The following is a 20,848-nucleotide window of genomic DNA, read 5'->3' on the forward strand; positions in this document are numbered from 1 at the left end:
CCTGCGATGGTGTACTCAACGACGAATCTGGGTGCACGGATGGCAAAATGTCATTTTTTCGGATGAATCCAGGTTCTGTTTACAGCATCCTGATGGTCGCATCCGTGTTTGGCGAAATCGCGGTGAACGCATAATGGAAGCGTGTATTCGTCATCGCCACACTGGCGTATCACCCGGCGTGATGGTATTGGGGTGCCATTCGTTACACGTCTCGGTCACCTCTTGTTCGCATTTACGGCACTTTGAACAGTGGATGTTACATTTCAGACGTGTTACGACCCGTGGCTCTACCCTTCGTTCGATCCCTGGGAAACCCTACATTTCAGCAGGATAATGCACTACCGCATGTTGCAGGTCCTGTAGGAACCTTACTGAATACAGAAAATGTTCGACTGCTGCTCTGGCCAGCACATTCTCCAGATCTCTCACCAACTGAAAACGTCTGGTCAATGGTGGCCGAGCAACTGGCTCGTCACAATACGCCAGCCACTACTCTTGATGAACCGTGGTATCGTGTTGAAGCTGCATGGGCATCTGTACCCGTACACGCCATCCAAACTCTGTTTGACTCAATACCCAGGCGTATCAAGACCGTTATTACGGCCAGAGATGGTTGTTCTGGGTACTGGTTTCTCAGGATCTATGCACCCAAATTGCGTGAAAATGTAATCACATGTCAGTATAATATATTTGTCCAATGAATACCCGTTTATCACCTGCATTTTTTCTTGGTGTAGCAATTTTAATGGCCAGGTTTGTAGTAACAAAATTCTTGGTTTGGGTGGTTTATTAGCAACAGAACTCCAACCAAAGCTGATGAAGAGTTATAAGAAGCCTGCTTCTTCACTTTAAACAGATAAAAGATGGAAGTCTGGATTCAAACGTTTCCTTACTGCCTTTGAAAATGCAGCTCGTCGAGGAATACCCAAAACTTCTCCCTCAGATGAAATTATAAAGGAAATGCATACTGTGGGATTCACTAGCAAAGGAAATAAATTCCCTAAAAGAGTCTGCGATCAATTTAGGTTCCTGACAATAAAGCCGAGTAGATCGCTTAATATATTTTCATTTATTATGTCATTTAGACTATTGCCATCATCAGGTCTGCAGTTAAGATGAAATTAGCCTTTTCCACATGAACATGGTATGCTGTATATTCCCGACTTTGCAAGTAGGTCCCTGTGCCGATCTGAGACACTCTTTTAACTTCTTTGTCGGTTTATAAATAGTCCTTACGCCAAGTTTGAGCAATATACGACAGGCTCCCTCCGTCACTCTGTGACAGTATGGCAGAAAGCCCCTACCCGATATTTCTTTCTCCGATGTATCACTTCGCCGAGTGTTTGATCCTGTGACACTCCTTATGTAACTGGTGGAGTACCAAGAGCTCCTCAGAACTCTTTGTAGGTGTCACATCTCGCGTCTGAGGTTCTGCGGCTCATATATTCGTCTTGCTCTCGTTACCAGCATATTAATCATACCTCTTTTCGGCTCGCATGGTGATTTGACAGTTTGTGCAGGTATTGGTCCGTTTGTATCCGTTTTCGAAACGCGCTTTGTCCCGAGTTTTCACCGTACCACGTAACCAGCATATCTAGAAAGGGCGACTGTTGGTCATTCTCTACCAATATGATAAATTTTATGTTAGCACGGAGACTTTTCGTGTGTCTTAGGAAGTCTCCGAGGAGTTCCTCACCATAGTTCCAAACAACGAATCCTTACCTTGTATCTGTGGTACAGATACGAGAACAATACCTTCTCTAAATTCGAACACAAATTCTTTAACTGACTCTTTGATTTCATGGCATTTTATGTTATTTTATGTTAAGCTGTCTACGTTGCATTAGTAGCTCACCTCTATCGGCACACATTTTGAGTACACGGTAATTTTGTGATCTTTTCTCGCTCTATGGAAATCAGTACGTAGTAAAACTGTAATTTGAAGCTACACGTAACAGAACTCCATGAATTTTGTGTGACTGACGTACATGATGAAATACACAAAACTCTTTCATTAACTATCCACCCCTGCTCGTGCAGCGTAAAGCGCAGCGCGTTAGCTTGCAAGACTGGGAAGTTAGCCAAACCCGGCTCGAATCCGCGCGCAGATTAACGACCGTGCGCTGAATATGCCGGCCAACTTGAACGCGGTATTTACGCGATTTCCCACGCTCGTGTAGGAAAATGTCGGGTTGGCCCTCAAATTCCGTCTCAGAGAATATGATATACAGACAGTTAAAACGTGGTAGCACGCGAAACTTTCACGATTTGCAGACAGATGACGTGAATGACTTCCCTACACGGAATAAGAAACTTTTATTCGTGAAGCTCTTCTCAGTATCGGCAGTACTACAGTACTTCTGTTAACAATACTGTGGACAAATAATAGTGTCCCCATCACGTACAGTACGGCGTTGAGTTCAGGGCGCGTTTCACTGCAATCCTCCCATAGGTGTGAATGAGAAACTGAATAGGTCGAGATTATTTCAGGAATCTATTTAACGTGGACATCCTGACGTTACATTTAAAAGCCGTACACTCGTCCTTTCATAATGTGTAACAGACCTTGCATGTACTGTACGAGTAGGCACGAATTTATAACTCTGCCCTCTGGCTCCTTCCGTTTGGAGAAATCGACAGAAGCCGATAGAACCCACGTGCGTTTTTGGTACCTTATGAACACAGTTGTGGACACGCCAAGGACCACTTCTCACTAATTGAAACGTGTCGTTGGCAGCTAGATCTCCAGACCCTGCTAGATTAGAGCTGCTGTCTCGAGGGCTCGTACCAAAAATTTCATTTACAGTTGTCTTAAAATTCGAGAAAAACAAGTCTGTGCACAATGTTACACCCTACAATAAAAAGTTGTTTAAATTAAGAGTATAATGAGACAAAACAAGAGAAATCTGTGTGCTATGACGAAACGGAATTCCTTCGCAGTTCTAGCCTATCTCTTGTTGCAGGCACAATGCTGAACTTAAACATTATAACTGTTTGATAAAAGTATTTGCAAATGTAGATGGAAGTTAATACTGAGTTCTGAGGACAACGACTGCAGTCGATTCGTAGGTGGCAAGCATCCACCCCAAAACGTTTTGGGTCATCTGAAAAATTTGGCATGCCGCACTTCTTTAATACAGGCTTATTATTGCCTCCCACGCCGTGCTGAAAACAGTGGGGAAGCAGTTTCCATCTCTATTAAAGCAGTTTCCCCCATTATTAAGTCGTCGACCCGGAGATGAAATTTATTTACGAAGACGTTACTTCCGCAACGGATATAAAACTTCTTAATCTGGATAATTATATCAATATAAATGCAAGGGACAATTTTTCTGTATTGAAGGCGTTTCCTCCTATTTATGCCATTAATGTATTTAAAATAGTACTTTCGCTAATCACTATCAAGAATCAGATGTACTTGTAATGTATTTTCAGTTGACTGAATTCATTTGCTCATAACCGGAACAAATGCAAGTAAGCAGCAAACTTCTGAATCCAATATAAGAAGTTGTAACCACAAGAATGTCATTCCAAGTAAGTCCTGGTTAAAACTAATATTTGGAACTATTCACTCAGAAAGTTGAACGAGACCCAACTTCCTTCCAGATTACTGAAAATCCATTACGTAATCAACACCAAACCTATCGAAATGGTTCAAATGGCTCTGAGCACTATGGGACTCAACTGCTGTGGTCATAAGTCCCCTAGAACTTAGAACTACTTAAACCTAACTAACCTAAGGACATCACACACATCCATGCCCGAGGCAGGATTCGAACCTGCGACCGGAGCGGTCGTGCGGTTCCAGACTGTAGCGCCTTTAACCGCTCGGCCACTTCGGCCGGCCCAAACCTATCGGTATTACTATATAACTAATAGTAGTTGCTGTCTGGAAAGGTCTGATATGCTTTACTGATAAAGGGAAAAGTCACAAAATTATTACAAGAAAGAAATGGGGAGGATCCAGAGGCAAGTTGAAATTTTCAGCTGGTACCTGATGCATTTGTTCAGAAGGTAACTAACCGCGATGGACAAGTACCTAGGTTCGAATCCCGGTCCGACACACTTTTTTGATTTGTCACAAATGGTTATGACAGCAGAATCAGTGAATTTCAGATTCAAAAAGGTAAACTCGCAGGAGTTTCATTTCACACTATCTGCAAATATTTGAGTAAATATTTGTATCGGACTAAAGCCGTTTCTTATACATTAAACGTCGAGTTTGTAATATGTAAATCTGGATATTGGTGTACACAACGTTTCGCAAATAAAAAGTTGTATACATTCATAATTTTTCATTTCCTGAAGTTTTGCTGCCCGTGCGCCTGTACGATTGGAATTACTGCACTGCGGAAGTACTCGGGAGGTTGCATCACAACCCATGCAATAAAGAATATATTTCTGAACGTAGAACTTTAAATGTTCGCACAAAATGCTTTTAATATGATCGAAAAACTGAATTTAAACATAGAATGCGAATTATTCGTTTTAAAAGCCATTTACATTGAGTAACCCAATTTTAAATCACATCTTCCAGTTTTGGTGAATGGAAAAGAGAAACCAAAGGCACGAAGTGTCCATAAAACGTTCTGCGTGTCATTTTCTTGGTTACATCACAATCACTACATAGGTAACACGTGTTTGCAAGCTCATTCACTTTATACTAAAAAATGTCGACAACCCAGCTCAAACAAGACTCCGCCATTCAGTGTGAATATTATCTGCTTTATATTCATTTCAGAAAATCATTTTGAAGTCTGGAATAATTGATCCGCTGTTAAAACAATTATACCAGTCCTTAGAATTCCAAGAGCGAGCGCAGCCTCCACTCATTTTGTTCCTGTACGGCAGAAGAACTTGACACATCTCTTTACCCCGTGACTGTAATTTAGATATTTATTCTCGTAATTAATATTTACACATTACTTGGAAATTTTCTAATTGTTGGCTACTTGTGTCCTACATATCTGATAGGTAAATGAGGAACCATCCTGATGTTCCTCTAAATAAGTTGACATGAGTGAAGCTACAAACTTGAGCATCAGACATTAATCATAGGAGGCTACGTTACACTTCTGGATATTTGAACATATAAATATAAATATTATTTAATTTCGCAGTAGGTTTTTACAGGGTAGACATCATGCTAATTCCTGATAACTTTCAAAATTAAAATGTTTCATTTTTTCAGGGGTCGCAGAAAATTTCTCTTGCTTACTCACCCAACAAGCCAACAACAGTCAAGCAAATTCTCTGGTAAGATGTTAAACAGTAAATTCTGTACGAAGTTTAGCGTTAATACACTACGTCCGGTATTTATGTTCTAAAAGGCTTCGAAAATGTGTATGAAGATTGTTTATTAATCCTTTTGCTGCTGTTCAGATTATATGTATCTTTTGATTATAATCTTGCACATGACTTGAATTGCAAAATTTTATTTTAATAAACAGTGGTGTCTATGTGGTCAATGGGACTACGTTTTCTTTCTTTCACAACGTAACACTAAGTGTCAGTATAAACGAGTTATGTGTTGCAGTTTCCAGGCACTGGCCTGAACTGTCATTTCTTCCACGATATAAACTGTTGCTAATTAAAGGAAACATTTTTGTTTACAAGAAAGAACTGAAATCATTCATATTTTGTAACGCTGTGTCCAAAACATGTCGAGCTTTAATATTAAAAACAACGTGGAAAGTTTAATCTTCTCTTTTCATATCGCATGCAGCAACTTCTCTTGTGTGGAGAAACTGGACAAGGGACCAAGGGAAATATTTACACCTGATTTGCAGAAGGTAACTGAAATCACATAAAGTATAATTTGTGTATGTATCGTAATGTCTTTAAATTTTTAAGTGTCTGTGTTTCATAAACCCCGGCACGCATATGACGCATGGAAATTATGTATGCATTCGATGCGCCGACTGTGTGCACAATTTTCTCACATTTCAGTACGTTTTTAAATAAACCAATCTGTATGTGCTGTGGAGTGATAATATTCGACCTAAGACCTCTTGGACACTCGATAATAAGAAACTGCATCACACAATCATTTTCAACCCTTAAGAAGGAATACTGTGGTACTTTACAGTAAGGTCTGGATAATTCACTGCTTTTCGGTTCTCTGAAGTCTGAGAACATTTTTAATTCCCAGTTTAGAGCGGAGATATATCACGAATGTTCAAGTAACTTTCGAGAATGCAGCCCGGTGAATTCGTCGACAACTGCCTATATTTCGACAGGTGACCACCGTGTCATTTTCAAGGCCAGACTGCAGAAAGTAAGCGTTGCGCAAGTGAATTTAAAACCTCAGTTTTCATAGCAGTTCCGGAAAGATAACACACACACACACACACACACACACACACACACACACACACACACACACACAAGCAAACAAACAAACAATCATGCGCTGTGAACACTAGCGCCAGCATACAACCAAAAATAATCGATGCCAGAAGTTATCAATAGTGAAAATTACTAAACAATGGGTGAGATAAAATTAATTCTTTCCCTCTGGTGTTGACAAGCGAGAGAGCAGGAGTCCACGCAGAATTTAAGCAAAAACCTCCACCTCTATTTACGAGGTTACTTGCTAAGTGAATGTCTACGACTTCCTATATAGCACTATCGCAATAGCTGGAAGTGCGTGTCCAAATCACCGCGTCGTTAAATTCCATAAGATGACCAGCACCAAGACGATGCTGTGCAATAGCCGGTTTGTTCGGCTGTTGTAGGCGTATGTGACGCTTGTACTTAGTACATCGGTCCTCCACGGTCCTGATAGTCTGACCAATATATGACATGCTACAAATGGTAGGACTACGGTAGACACCCGCCTTACGAATACCAGTATCATTCAACGGAACCTAAAAGGACCCTAATCTTAGATACAGATTGGAAAATACATTTCACATCATACTTCTGCAAAATAATACCAGTCTTATTGGTGTGCTCCCTGCCGCCGTTGGATAAGCAGCTGAGCAGCAAGTCGTATACTCCTAGCTCACTCATTTGTTACATAGTTTAATTCTTAATTTCTTTGCGTGTTTTTGGTTCTTGCATTGTTTAATTCATAAATTTCGGGCGTATTATAGTATTTGAGAGTGTAGCATCGTGTTTTAGTACCTGAATAGTGTAATTTCGCTTAGTCTCTTTCCGCCGCCGAGCAGTGTCAGCAGTGCGCAAGTAGCAGCATTACTGCATTTACTAGGCAATCTTGTATTTTAATAACCGTTTAAATTTTGTCGATTTGTTTACGCTCTCTGTAGATTAGTTCATACGTTCTTAGCAAAACAGTTTTTAGCATGGATAGGGACTGCAACTGCTGTGTTCGGATGCAGGCTGAGTTGGCATCCCTTCGCTCCCAGCTTCAGGCAGTGTTGGCTTCGGTCACACAGCTTGAGGCTGTTGCCAATGGGCATCACTGTGGGGGTCGGGATGGGGGTTTGTCGGGGACGGCCAGCTCGTCCCACGCATCCCCTGATCGGACTACGACTGTGGTTGCCCGGGATACTGCCCGCATTGAGGCTGATCCCTCACCTGTGGTAGAGTGGGAGGTCGTTTCAAGGTGTGGCAGGGGGCGAAAGACATTCCGGAGGGCTGAGCGGAAAGCCTCTCCAGTTTGTCTGACGAACCGGTTTCAGGCTCTGTCTCAGGCTGATACTGATCTTCGGCCTGACATGGCTGCTTGTCCTGTTCCACAGGTTGCCCCTCAGTCTGCAAGATCCGGGCAGTCGCAGAGGGTGGGCTTACTGGTAGTTGGGAGCTCCAACGTCAGGCGCGTAATGGGGCCCCTTAGGGAAATGGCAGCAAGAGAGGGGAAGAAAACCAATGTGCACTCCGTGTGCATACCGGGGGGAGTCATTCCAGATGTGGAAAGGGTCCTCCCGGATGCCATGAAGGGTACAGGGTGCACCCATCTGCAGGTGGTCGCTCATGTCGGCACCAATGATGTGTGTCGCTATGGATCGGAGGAAATCCTCTCTGGCTTCCGGCGGCTATCTGATTTGGTGAAGACTGCCAGTCTCGCTAGCGGGATGAAAGCAGAGCTCACCATCTGCAGCATCGTCGACAGGACTGACTGCGGACCTTTGGTACAGAGCCGAGTGGAGGGTCTGAATCAGAGGCTGAGACGGTTCTGCGACCGTGTGGGCTGCAGATTCCTCGACTTGCGCCATAGGGTGGTGGGGTTTCGGGTTCCGCTGGATAGGTCAGGAGTCCACTACACGCAACAAGCGGCTACACGGGTAGCAGGGGTTGTGTGGCGTGGGCTGGGCGGTTTTTTAGGTTAGATGGCCTTGGGCAAGTACAGAAAGGGCAACAGCCTCAACGGGTGCGGGGCAAAGTCAGGACATGCGGGGACCAAGCAGCAATCGGTATTGTAATTGTCAACTGTCGAAGCTGCGTTGGTAAAGTACCGGAACTTCAAGCGCTGATAGAAAGCACCGAAGCTGCAATCGTTATAGGTACAGAAAGCTGGCTTAAGCCAGAGATAAATTCTGCCGAAATTTTTACAAAGGCACAGACGGTGTTTAGAAAGGATAGATTGCATGCAACCGGTGGTGGAGTGTTCATCGCTGTTAGTAGTAGTTTATCCTGTAGTGAAGTAGAAGTGGATAGTTCCTGTGAATTATTATGGGTGGAGGTTACACTAAACAACCGAACTAGGTTAATAATTGGCTCCTTTTACCGACCTCCCGACTCAGCAGCATTAGTGGCAGAACAACTGAGAGAAAATTTGGAATACATTTCACATAAATTTTCTCAGCATGTTATAGTCTTAGGTGGAGATTTCAATTTACCAGATATAGACTGGGACACTCAGATGTTTAGGACGGGTGGTAGGGACAGAGCATCGAGTGACATTATACTGAGTGCACTATCCGAAAATTACCTCGAGCAATTAAACAGAGAACCGACTCGTGGAGATAACATATTGGACCTACTGATAACAAACAGACCCGAACTTTTCGAATCTGTATGTACAGAACAGGGAATCAGTGATCATAAGGCCGTTGCAGCATCCCTGAATATGGAAGTTAATAGGAATATAAAAAAAAGGGAGGAAGGTTTATCTGTTTAGCAAGAGTAATAGAAGGCAGATTTCAGACTACCTAACAGATCAAAACGAAAATTTCTGTTCCGACACTGACAATGTTGAGTGTTTATGGAAAAAGTTCAAGGCAATCGTAAAATGCGTTTTAGACAGGTACGTGCCGAGTAAAACTGTGAGGGACGGGAAAAACCCACCGTGGTACAACAACAATGTTAGGAAACTACTGCGAAAGCAAAGAGAGCTCCACTCCAAGTTTAAACGCAGCCAAAACCTCTCAGACAAACAGAAGCTAAACGATGTCAAAGTTAGCGTAAGGAGGGCTATGCGTGAAGCGTTCATTGAATTCGAAAGTAAAATTCTATGTACCGACTTGACAGAAAATCCTAGGAAGTTCTGGTCGTACGTTAAATCAGTAAGTGGCTCGAAACAGCATATCCAGACACTACGGGATGATGATGGCATTGAAACAGAGGATGACACGCGTAAAGCTGAAATACTAAACACCTTTTTCCAAAGCTGTTTCACAGAGGAAGACCGCACTGCAGTTCCTTCTCTAAATCCTCGCACAAACGAAAAAATGGCTGACATCGAAATAAGTGTCCAAGGAATAGAAAAGCAACTGGAATCACTCAATAGAGGAAAGTCCACTGGACCTGACGGGATACCAATTCGATTCTACACAGAGTACGCGAAAGAACTTGCCCCCCTTCTAACAGCCGTGTACCGCAAGTCTCTAGAGGAACGGAGGGTTCCAAATGATTGGAAAAGAGCACAGATAGTCCCAGTCTTCAAGAAGGGTCGTCGAGCAGATGCGCAAAACTATAGACCTATATCTCTTACGTCGATCTCTTGTAGAATTTTAGAACATGTTTTTTGCTCGCGTATCATGTCATTTCTGGAAACCCAGAATCTACTATGTAGGAATCAACATGGATTCCGGAAACCCTGTACCCAGAATCTGCTATGTAGGAATCAACATGGATTCCGGAAACAGCGATCGTGTGAGACCCAACTCGCCTTATTTGTTCATGAGACCCAGAAAATATTAGATACAGGCTCCCAGGTAGATGCTATTTTTCTTGACTTCCGGAAGGCGTTCGATACAGTTCCGCACTGTCGCCTGATAAACAAAGTAAGAGCCTACGGAATATCAGACCAGCTGTGTGGCTGGATTGAAGAGTTTTTAGCAAACAGAACACAGCATGTTGTTATCAATGGAGAGACGTCTACAGACGTTAAAGTAACCTCTGGCGTGCCACAGGGGAGTGTTATGGGACCATTGCTTTTCACAATATATATAAATGACTTAGTAGATAGTGTCGGAAGTTCCATGCGGCTTTTCGCGGATGATGCTGTAGTATACAGAGAAGTTGCTGCATTAGAAAATTGTAGCGAAATACAGGAAGATCTGCAGCGGATAGGCACTTGGTGCAGGGAGTGGCAACTGACCCTTAACATAGACAAATGTAATGTATTGCGAATACATAGAAAGAAGGATCCTTTATTGTATGATTATATGATAGCGGAACAAACACTGGTAGCAGTTACTTCTGTAAAATATCTGGGAGTATGCGTACGGAACGATTTGAAGTGGAATGATCATATAAAACTAATTGTTGGTAAGGCGGGTACCAGGTTGAGATTCATTGGGAGAGTGCTTAGAAAATGTAGTCCATCAACAAAGGAGGTGGCTTACAAAACACTCGTTCGACCTATACTTGAGTATTGCTCATCAGTGTTGGATCCGTACCAGGTCGGGTTGACGGAGGAGATAGAGAAGATCCAAAGAAGAGCGGCGCGTTTCGTCACTGGGTTATTTGGTAACCGTGATAGCGTTACGGAGATGTTTAATAAGCTCAAGTGGCAGACTCTGCAAGAGAGGCGCTCTGCATCGCGGTGTAGCTTGCTCGCCAGGTTTCGAGAGGGTGCGTTTGTGGATGAGGTATCGAATATATTGCTTCCCCCTACTTATACTTCCCGAGGAGATCACGAATGTAAAATTAGAGAGATTAGAGCGCGCACGGAGGCTTTCAGACAGTCGTTCTTCCCGCGAACCATACGCGACTGGAACAGGAAAGGGAGGTAATGACAGTGGCACGTAAAGTGCCCTCCGCCACACACCGTTGGGTGGCTTGCGGAGTATCAATGTAGATGTAGATATAGATGTAGACATGCTCCCTGCTAAAGGTAGGAAGGCCTTTAGACCTTGCTGCCAACTTGGTGTCATCATCATCCACCCGGTGCACGGTTGATCGATAGCTCAACGCACGTCTAATCCGCCTTTCACTGTATCCATTCTGATGGAAGGTAACCTCAAAATGGGTTTACTCATGGTCTAAAATGTCGTGCGCCGTGTGAACCTAGGTACGAGGTACCCCTTCACACTGAGCCTGATGGAGACAACTGTCAGCCTGTAGATACAAGTCAGTGTAAGTAAACTTCCTATAAACAGCATGTCCCAACGTATCATCAACCTTCCTCCCGGCCAACACATCAAGGAAGGAAAGGCAGCCATCCTTTTCCACCTCTATCGTGAAACGAATATTTCAGGTGTTCTAAGAAATCGTTCATTTTATCACTCCCATGAGGCCTAACAACAAAAGTATCATGTACACATCTGAAAAACACGCAGGTTTCAAAGCTGCCTACTCCAAGGCACGTTCTTCCATAAACAGATTTGCAATGATATATGACAACGGGCCTCCTGTCGCAACTCCATCGCTCTGCTCATAGAACAGTAACGAATCAGACAGTCACACTAGTGAAAAGAGAGACCACATCAAAACTTATTAGAATAAACGCATTGCCTCTAGCGACGTAAGAAATCAGCCGAGTTCTTAATGTGACGATCACTCCAGTCAACTAGTGGGCTCAACAGAACAGGATAGTGTTTTGCCACACAACGTGTCGGAGCATTGATCTTACAGTCTGACGAAGAGGAACCCCTTCCTTGTGGACCTTAGTAAGGCCATATAATCTAAGAGGAACAGCACAATAAGAATTAAGACTCTTTATAGTCTCATGTGACAAAGAACTTTTCTTCATGAGGCTGTTAGTCTTTCTCTCAAAACTTTTTGTGGGATCTGCACCGATCCTGCTATACGCTGTATCAGATACTAAACACTCCGTCTTTTGATCGTAACCCGGCCTTGGTGGCCGTGCGGTTCTGGGCGCTTCAGTCCGGAACCGCGGGACTGCTACGGTCGCAGGTTCGAATCCTGCCTCGGGCATGGATGTGTGTGATGTCCTTAGGTTAGTTAGGTTTAAGTAGTTCTAAGTTCTAGGGGACTGATGACCTAAGATGTTAAGTCTCATAGTGCTCAGAGCCATTTGAACCATTTTTTGAACGTAATCCTGCTTGCCCAGAATAACTGTAGTATTGCTCTTGTCCGCGTGTAAGATAACAATATCCGGATGAACTCTTAAGCTGCTGTTAGATTACTCTTGGGTGGACGTCCCCCAGTCAGTACACGATATGCCTCCTTCCCAGCCTTCTCTGCAACGTCAGCAGGTTTAAAAACAGCCTGTTCGACAGAACTAATAAAATCAGCCACCAGCAAACACTTGGGCGTCAGTGCATACTTAAAACCTTTCCCTATTACGAATAAAACTGCGTCACGAGAAGCTTTATCCATGCGATTTATCCCAGAGGGATAGAGTTAAGCTAACCCGCCCCTTGTTTAGTAATTTCCACTATAGATAGCTTGTAGCACCGCTCATTTTTGGTTGTGTGATACCCTAGTGTTTAGAGAGAGAGAGAGTGTCTTATCTTTCCAGAATTGCTTTGCAAAACAATGTTTTAAATTCACTTTCACAGCGCTTACTTGATGCAGTTTTACCCTGAAAACAACAGGTCGGTCACCAGTCGAAATATCGGCAGTTGCCGACAACTTCACCCTGCTGCATTCCCGTAAGTTAATTGAACATTGTACACCCTGAGAAAAACTCAAGTCATATCATGACTGTCTGGCGTTAGGAGTTCAGATTTCGAACATTTTTCCCTGGGATGACGGAATGCATTGTCTTAGTGTGTAATACAGTCACGCAATTGTTGCATAGAATGCAGAAATTACCACAGAAACACTCAACGGGCAGCAGTTACAACTTTCGTTTCTACTCCATTGTATTTATTTTTCATGGGAGATTATTTTTTCGTGTTTGCGTTACACGTTTGCTGCAATTCACGACCGTTTTAACTTATTATCAATGTCTCCGTAAGCACAGAGCACTATTCATCGTTGCCACCTGTGTTTGTGTGTGCATGAAACGCTTTGTAGCGTGCGTTGCTTCCATTACAGTTGTTTTCATTCCAGGACCTGCTTCTGTTGGAAGAGCAAGAGGGATCAGTGAACTTCAAATTTGGCGTCCTTTACACTAAGCCTGGCCAGTCAACTGATGACGAAATGCTCAGTAATGGTGAGTATTCAGTTTCATTTTGATGAACTTGCTTCTACCAATCACTGCTAACAACGACGTCTACGATAACTATTTTAGTGAGACAGTGATGCAAAAAAGTACCAACTGGTGTTACACTTTAGATTATATTATATGAATAATCGAATTGTGTCTTACCTGCATATAGTTCAACAATTAATCCGTCATTTCAACCGAACAGTCAACTCCGTGAGATCAACTTGTGCTCATCCCATAAAAATAACATTCTACTCCTGATGAAGTAAATGCAGTTTCTCACCAACATTTGGCGGTAGCAGGTGACGGCCCAAAATTAGTATGGTTGTAAGTTGCGTCTCAATATCAGATAATTAGCACCAAAGCGCTATGTTGCACCTTAAGAAATAAATGTAGAAGATACTTTTCCAGACAATGGTGCTCTTATGTCTGGTGTATATCTCGTGTCTTTTCAAGAAGAATAAAGTATTTGCCGATATAGAACACAATAAGATCGTGAGCGTTCAATATGACGTATTTGCTGCCTACACTAAAATACTTAGAGGAGTGATGGGGCTAAAAACGTTAAAGATCCGCAGTAACAGTAAATAAAAAATATTCTTCCTAAAAACGCACTCACACACACACGCGCGCGCAATGAAGTTGTTTAATATTTGTATTCCAAAACTTATGAGAAGTAAAAGTTTATGGTGCGACGTACGGGAAAATACATGGTCACATACGACAAAATTTATGAGGCACCTCCTAATTCGTGTCAGATCTTTGCCCTGCGTACTGCAGCAACTCGACGTGACATGGACTCAACAAGTCCTTGGGAGTCTCCTGCACAAATACCGAGACATGCTGCGTCTATAGGCGTTCGTAGCTGCGGAAGTGTTGCCGGTGCAGGATTTTGTACACGACCCGACCTCTCGATTATGTGCCATAAATGTTCGACGAGACTCTTGTCGCTCGATCTGGGTGGTCAGATCATTCGCTCGAACTGTCCAGGATATCTTCATACAAATCGCGAACAACTGTGGCCCGGTGACAAGGCCCATTCTCATCCATAAAAATTCAATCGTTGTTTGAGAACATGAAATCCATGAATGGCTGCAAATGGTCTCCAAGTAGCCGAACATAACCATTTACAATTATTGGTGCAGTTGGACCAGAGAACCCAGTCTAATCCGTGTAAACACAGCCCACACCATTATGGAGCCACCACCAACTTACACAGTACCTTGTTAACAACTTGGGTCCATGGCTTCGTGGAGTCTTCACCACACTCTAACCCTACCATCAGCTCTTACCAGCTGAAAGAGGGAGTCGCCTGACCAGGTCACGGTATTCCAGTTGTCTATGGCCCAACCGAAATGGTCACGAGTCCAGGAGACGCGCTGCAGACGATGTCGTGCTGTTAGCAAAAGCACTCGCGTCGGTTGTCTACTGCCATAGCCCATTAACACTAAATTTCGCCGTACTGTCGTAATGGATACGTTCATCGTACGTCCCACATACATTTTTATGCTTATTTCACGCAGTGTTGCTTGTCTGTTAGCACTGACAACTCCGCGCAAACGTCGCAGTTCTCGGTCGTTAAGCAAACGCCGTCGGCCCGTGGTGAGAGGAAATGCCTGAAATCTGGTATTCCCGGCACACTCTTGACACTGTGGATCTCAGCATATTGAATTCGCTAACGGTTTTCGAAAGGAAATGTCCCATGCGTCTTTGCTCCAACTACCATTCCGCGTTCAAAGCCTGTTACTTCCCGTCGTGCGGCCGGAATCACATCGCAAACGTCTTCACGTGAATCACCTGCATGCAAACGAAAGCTCCGCCAATGCACTGCCATTTTATACTTTGTCTACGCGATAATATCGCCATCTGCATACGTGCATGTCACTATTCCATGACTTTTGTTACCTCAGTGTACAAGCTAATGTAACTATTACTGTTTGAGAGACAATTAAACCAAATTTTGCATATGTTGTCATTATGTTCTCAGCTACAATCTGGATTATTTTTTCAATTCTTTTCTCAATTGATTAGAAAAGGACGTTGCTGGATACTTATAGAACACTATCACTTGAGGAAGATACTACATTGCTGTAGTATACAGAGTAGTTGCAGCATTAGAAAATTGCAGCGAAATGCAGGAAGATCTGCAGCGGATAGGCACTTGGTGCAGGGAGTGGCAACTGACCCTTAACATAGACAAATGTAATGTATTGCGAATACATAGAAAGAAGGATCCTTTATTGTATGATTATATGATTGCGGAACAAACACTGGTAGCAGTTACTTCCGTAAAATATCTGGGAGTATGCGTACGGAACGATTTGAAGTGGAATGATCATATAAAATTAATTGTTGGTAAGGCGGGTGCCAGGTTGAAATTCATTGGGAGAGTCCTTAGAAAATATAGTCCATCAACAAAGGAGGTGGCTTACAAAACACTCATTCGACCTATACTTGATTATTGCTCATCAATGTCGGATCCGTACCAGGTCGGGTTGGCAGAGGAGACAGAGAAGATCCAAAGAAGAGCGGCGCGTTTCGTCACAGGGTTATTTGGTAACCGTGATAGCGTTACGGAGATGTTTAGCAAACTCAAGTGGCAGACTCTGCAAGAGAGGCGCTCTGCATCGCGGTGTAGCTTGCTGTCCAGGTTTCGAGACGGTGCGTTTCTGGATGACGTATCGAATATATTGCTTACCCCTACTTATACCTCTCGAGGAGATCACGAATGTAAAATTAGAGAGATTCGAGCGCGCACGGAGGCTTTCAGGCAGTCGTTCTTCCCGCGAACCATACGCGACTGGAACAGAAAAGAGAGGTAATGACAGTGGCACGTAAAGTGCCCTCCGCCACACACCGTTGGGTGGCTTGCGGAGTATATATGTAGATGTAGATGTTTATCAAAATCCCGAGTTGGTTGGAAAGCCTTGCCCATAATGCTCCAAACGTTCTCAACTGGGGAGAGATCCGGCGACCTTGCTGGCGAAGGTAGGGTTTGGCAAGCATGAACATAAGCACTAGAAACTCTCACCGTGTGCGGGCGGGCTTTATCTTGCTGAAATGTAAGCCCAGGATGGCTTCCCATGAAGGGCAACAAAGCTGGGAGTATGATATCACCGATGTATCGCTGTGCTGTAAGGGTTTTGCGGATGACAACCAAAGTGATCCTGCTACGAAATGAAATGGCATCCCAGTCTATCGCTACTCATTGGTACCCCTCTGCTAAATGAGGCGTCTCCAGACACGTCTTCGGTGCCCATCGGGCCTCACTTCGAAGCGGGACACATCACTGAAGAAAATTCTGCTCCAGTTAATGAGATTCCAAGCCGAATGTCCCGAAACCACTGCAAACGGGTTTGTTGGTGTTCAGAGGTCAATGATGGTTGGCGCAAGGGGCGCTGTGAGATCAGCCCTCTTTCTGTGAGCCGCCAATTAATTGTCCTTTGTGCCGGCCGAAGTGGCCGTGCGGTTAAAGGCGCTGCAGTCTGGAACCGCAAGACCGCTACGGTCGCAGGTTCGAATCCTGCCTCGGGTATGGATGTTTGTGATCTCCTTAGGTTAGTTAGGTTTAACTAGTTCTAAGTTCTAGGGGACTAATGACCTCAGCAGTTGAGTCCCATAGTGCTCAGAGCCATTTTTTGAATTGTCCTTTGTGGTCAGCAAAGCACAGGTTGCACGTCGGATCAGTGCTGATGAATACGGTGTTCTGAGAGCCTCGCTGACGATTGCTCGGTGTTCACGTTCTGTCGTACCTCTAAGTCGACCTCTTCCTTCTTGACGCTGTGTTCGGCCACGGTTCACCAATTCCTGCCAACAACGTCAGATAGTGGAATCGTTCCTATTCAAATGTCGAGCGATTCACTGATTACTCCAGCCGGCTCCTTTGAGCCCAACTACACACCCTCTCTCAAGCGCTGACTTCTGCATATATCGTTCGTGTGCTTGTCTGCGAGGCATAGTTAACGGACAACTGAGTACACGAAATGAAATTCGCTAAGACTTTATGCTCTGGTGTCGACATGAGGAAAGTTTACTATCCTCGCCAGTTACGCGGTAAAATTGTGCTGCAGCGTCATACATTCATCCGTCGGCCGCGGAAGTTTGCATTGTTGCACTTTCCGCCGCTACTTATATGAATATCAATTTGGCTCTGAGCACTATGGGACTTAACAGCTGTGGTCATCAGTCCCCTAGAACTTAGAACTACTTAAACCTAACTAACCTAAGGACATCACACACATCCATGCCCGAGGCAGGATTCGAACCTGCGACCGTAGCAGTCGCACGGCTCCAAACTGCGCGCCTAGAACCGCGAGACCACCGCGGCCGGCTATGAATATCAATTTGTGACTAATTTGAACAAGTCTTTCGTGGTGCTTCTTTTTTTATTTTAGATTATATTACACTAAATAGCGGGGAATCCATGTGTCGCAATTTTGTTTACTGTTGGAAATAGTTGGTACCTGGTTTTAAAATATCAGTAATGTCGATTCAATGTGGCGCGGTTTTGTTTAGGAAACGTAACTTTTTTCTTGTTTCTGTTTCATAGTTTACCCACTGCCACACCGAGCCACAAAGCCGCATTGGTTACTTACGTAATAAAGACAGTGGTCAAGCCGGCCGAAGTGGCCGTGCGGTTAAAGGCGCTGCAGTCTGGAACCGCAAGACCGCTACGGTCGCAGATTCGAATCCTGCCTCGGGCATGGATGTTTGTGATGTCCTTAGGTTAGTTAGGTTTAACTAGTTCTAAGTTCTAGGGGACTAATGACCTCAGCAGTTGAGTCCCATAGTGCTCAGAGCCATTTGAACCATTTGAACAGTGGTCAAAATAAATGCTTTAATGTCAATACTGGAAATAATGGGAAACAAAACTGATTTTCTTCTGTCAGGTATAGTCATAATAAAACAAAAATATAGGAGAAACACATTTCGACTGCTAAGTAGGAACAAAAAAAAGAATAATATTACAAAATATCCCCCTGGTAACATTATAGTTTCTTCTCACTGTCGCCTTGCATAATATAATTTTTATGAAACAATTAGCCCTCCCCGTAATTGGAGACACTTTTAAATGGGGTTAGGCATGCTCCTCACCAAATTGTCCAGATCTGACTGTCGGATTGTGGCCGAGCGGTTCTAGGCGCTTCAGTCCGGAACCGCGCTGCTGCTGCGATCGCCGGTTCGAATACTGCCTCGGGCATGGATGTGTGTGATGTCCTTAGGTTAGTTAGGTTTCAGTAGTTCTAAGTCTAGGGGACTGATGACCTCAGATGTTAAGTCCCATAGTGCTTAGAGCCATTTGAACCATTTTTTTTACTGTCGGATATTATCCCATTCCTCCACACAGCGGCCTCTGTGATGCCTTTTAAGGTCTCTGGTGAGGCAGAATGATTGCAAACCACTCCTTTTAGTATGGTCCTTGCATTATCAACGCAAATGAGATCTGGATAACTCGGAGGCCGCTCTGTCAGACTGATTCTGTGCTTCACTAGGGAGGTCTTCACAAGGTTGTAATGATGGGAGCGTATATAGTCGTCCATCAGCGTGAATCATGTTCACCAAATGGAGCCACAATGCTTGCAGGGATGTCGTCCCGATAGTTCACACCAGTCATCCTCCCACGTATTGGCACACGGTGTGTCGTGCGGCCACATATGATTCCACTCAAAAACGTGGCTGAACCGCCTTGATAAGGATGGCGATCTACGATACAGAGATGGTGTAAACATTGTCCTCGTTGCCTCTGCACATAAAAGTGAGTATTTTCAGAGTGGATACCGTTACGCGTCTCATCAGAAACGGGTGTTTGTTCCACAGTTGCCTACTCCACGAAGAGTGGCTTTGTAACCATGCGGCGCGAGCCCCTCTCTGATCCCCATTTGGAGGAGAACTCTAGAGAGGTCTGGCACGTAGTCCCTGTTCATGGAACCTATTTCGCATTGTTTATGTTTACACCTGCTCTCCTGTCACTGTATGGAGCTCCCACCGTAGACGGTAGCACTGTCCTGAAGGTTTCTGTGGTGTCACCGCCAGATACCACACTTGCTAGGTGGTAGCCTTTAAATCGGCCGCGGTCCGTTAGTATACGTCGGACCCGCGTGTCGCCACTATCAGCGATTGCAGACCGAGCGCCGCCACACGGCAGGTCTAGAGAGACTTCCTAGCACTCGCCCCAGTTGTACAGCCGACTTTGCTAGCAATGGTTCACTGACAAATTACGCTCTCATTTGCCGAGACGATAGTTAGCATAGCCTTCAGCTACGTCATTTGCTACGACCTAGCAAGGCGCCAGTATCATTTGCTATTTATCTTGTGAAGCATGGATTAAAGTTAAGTATTCCCGCAGCTACGTACGTTCTTTGCTACTATAACTTCTTTTACCTGTTCCAGACCTCACGTCAGCCTGCGTGAGCTTAAACGCGTGCCTTTCGGCTACCCGTCACTGTGGATTGGCTGTCGTGCCAGTCCACAAAAGTTTCAGCTTGCTATGATATACGGATATTGATCCTGCATATCTGCTGTTTTTTTCTTCGGCTGTCATTTCTATGACGATCCACAGCTGATCCTGTCGCTAGCAGCTTGTTCCATATTCAAGGGATATCACTTTGACACACAGCGACATCCGCTGACATGTCCACTCGTCTCGTTCTCTGCTCCATTTGAATGACTATACAGAGCCTCTGATCGTTCGTTGTTGTTGTCCGAACCATCCTCGAGCAACACAACCCTAGTAGTAACACACAGCTCGAGAACTGCAGTGTCGACGGTTGACACGATTGTCATAGACTGGACATAGTTTTCCTTCAAGGTAGAAACATGGACTGTTTCCGCTAGAATTACATTACAGATAAACCAGTGTATTGATATCATACGTACTTCTGCAACAAAACGTTCAGTATTAATATTTCGGCAATGTGCAACATTTATTTTGACCACTGTATTAGAACATTATGAACAACCGGCAATATAAATTATTTTCCTAAAGCAGTTTAGTTTTGTGACTGAAGCACCAGCAAACCGTTTTTGTTTTTACCCCTCAGAAAATTCGTTTTGTTACTTTGAGCAACTAATTACCTCCATGTTGGGAATCAGTGAGTAAGAGTTGATGTCAACGTACCACCAGTATTAGAATGCACTGGAATGCATATGAATGATTGGCCCCGTCCGTATATAGGTTAGTAATGTAGCAATTGGTTGGAGACGCGCCAAACTACAGCCGAGCGGGTACGACGTTGCAGGACTAAGTGGAAGAGAAAATCCCTATATCCAGTTCCTAATCCTCCTCCCTCACCCATACTAACAATCATCTCGCCAACCTCAGGCAAGTACCAGACACACACAGAACAATCATCACATCTCGCAGACACCAAAAAGTACAGA

The 20,848-nt window shown here is 44.1% G+C and overlaps 1 protein-coding gene across 1 annotated transcript in view; it reads left to right on the forward strand.

Moving 5' to 3' along the window:
• Positions 1 to 20,848, forward strand: part of LOC124555947 (GTPase-activating Rap/Ran-GAP domain-like protein 3) — a 694,419-nt gene that overhangs the window by 479,411 nt on the left and 194,160 nt on the right. Inside the window, exons 6-8 of the mRNA XM_047129996.1 lie at positions 5,192 to 5,256; positions 5,726 to 5,792; positions 13,372 to 13,474. Of these exons, the coding sequence (XP_046985952.1) occupies positions 5,192 to 5,256; positions 5,726 to 5,792; positions 13,372 to 13,474 (235 nt within the window). The remainder of the gene's footprint in view (positions 1 to 5,191; positions 5,257 to 5,725; positions 5,793 to 13,371; positions 13,475 to 20,848) is intronic.

Source organism: Schistocerca americana, chromosome X, assembly GCF_021461395.2.
Source record: "Schistocerca americana isolate TAMUIC-IGC-003095 chromosome X, iqSchAmer2.1, whole genome shotgun sequence".
Classification (NCBI taxonomy): domain Eukaryota; kingdom Metazoa; phylum Arthropoda; class Insecta; order Orthoptera; family Acrididae; genus Schistocerca; species Schistocerca americana.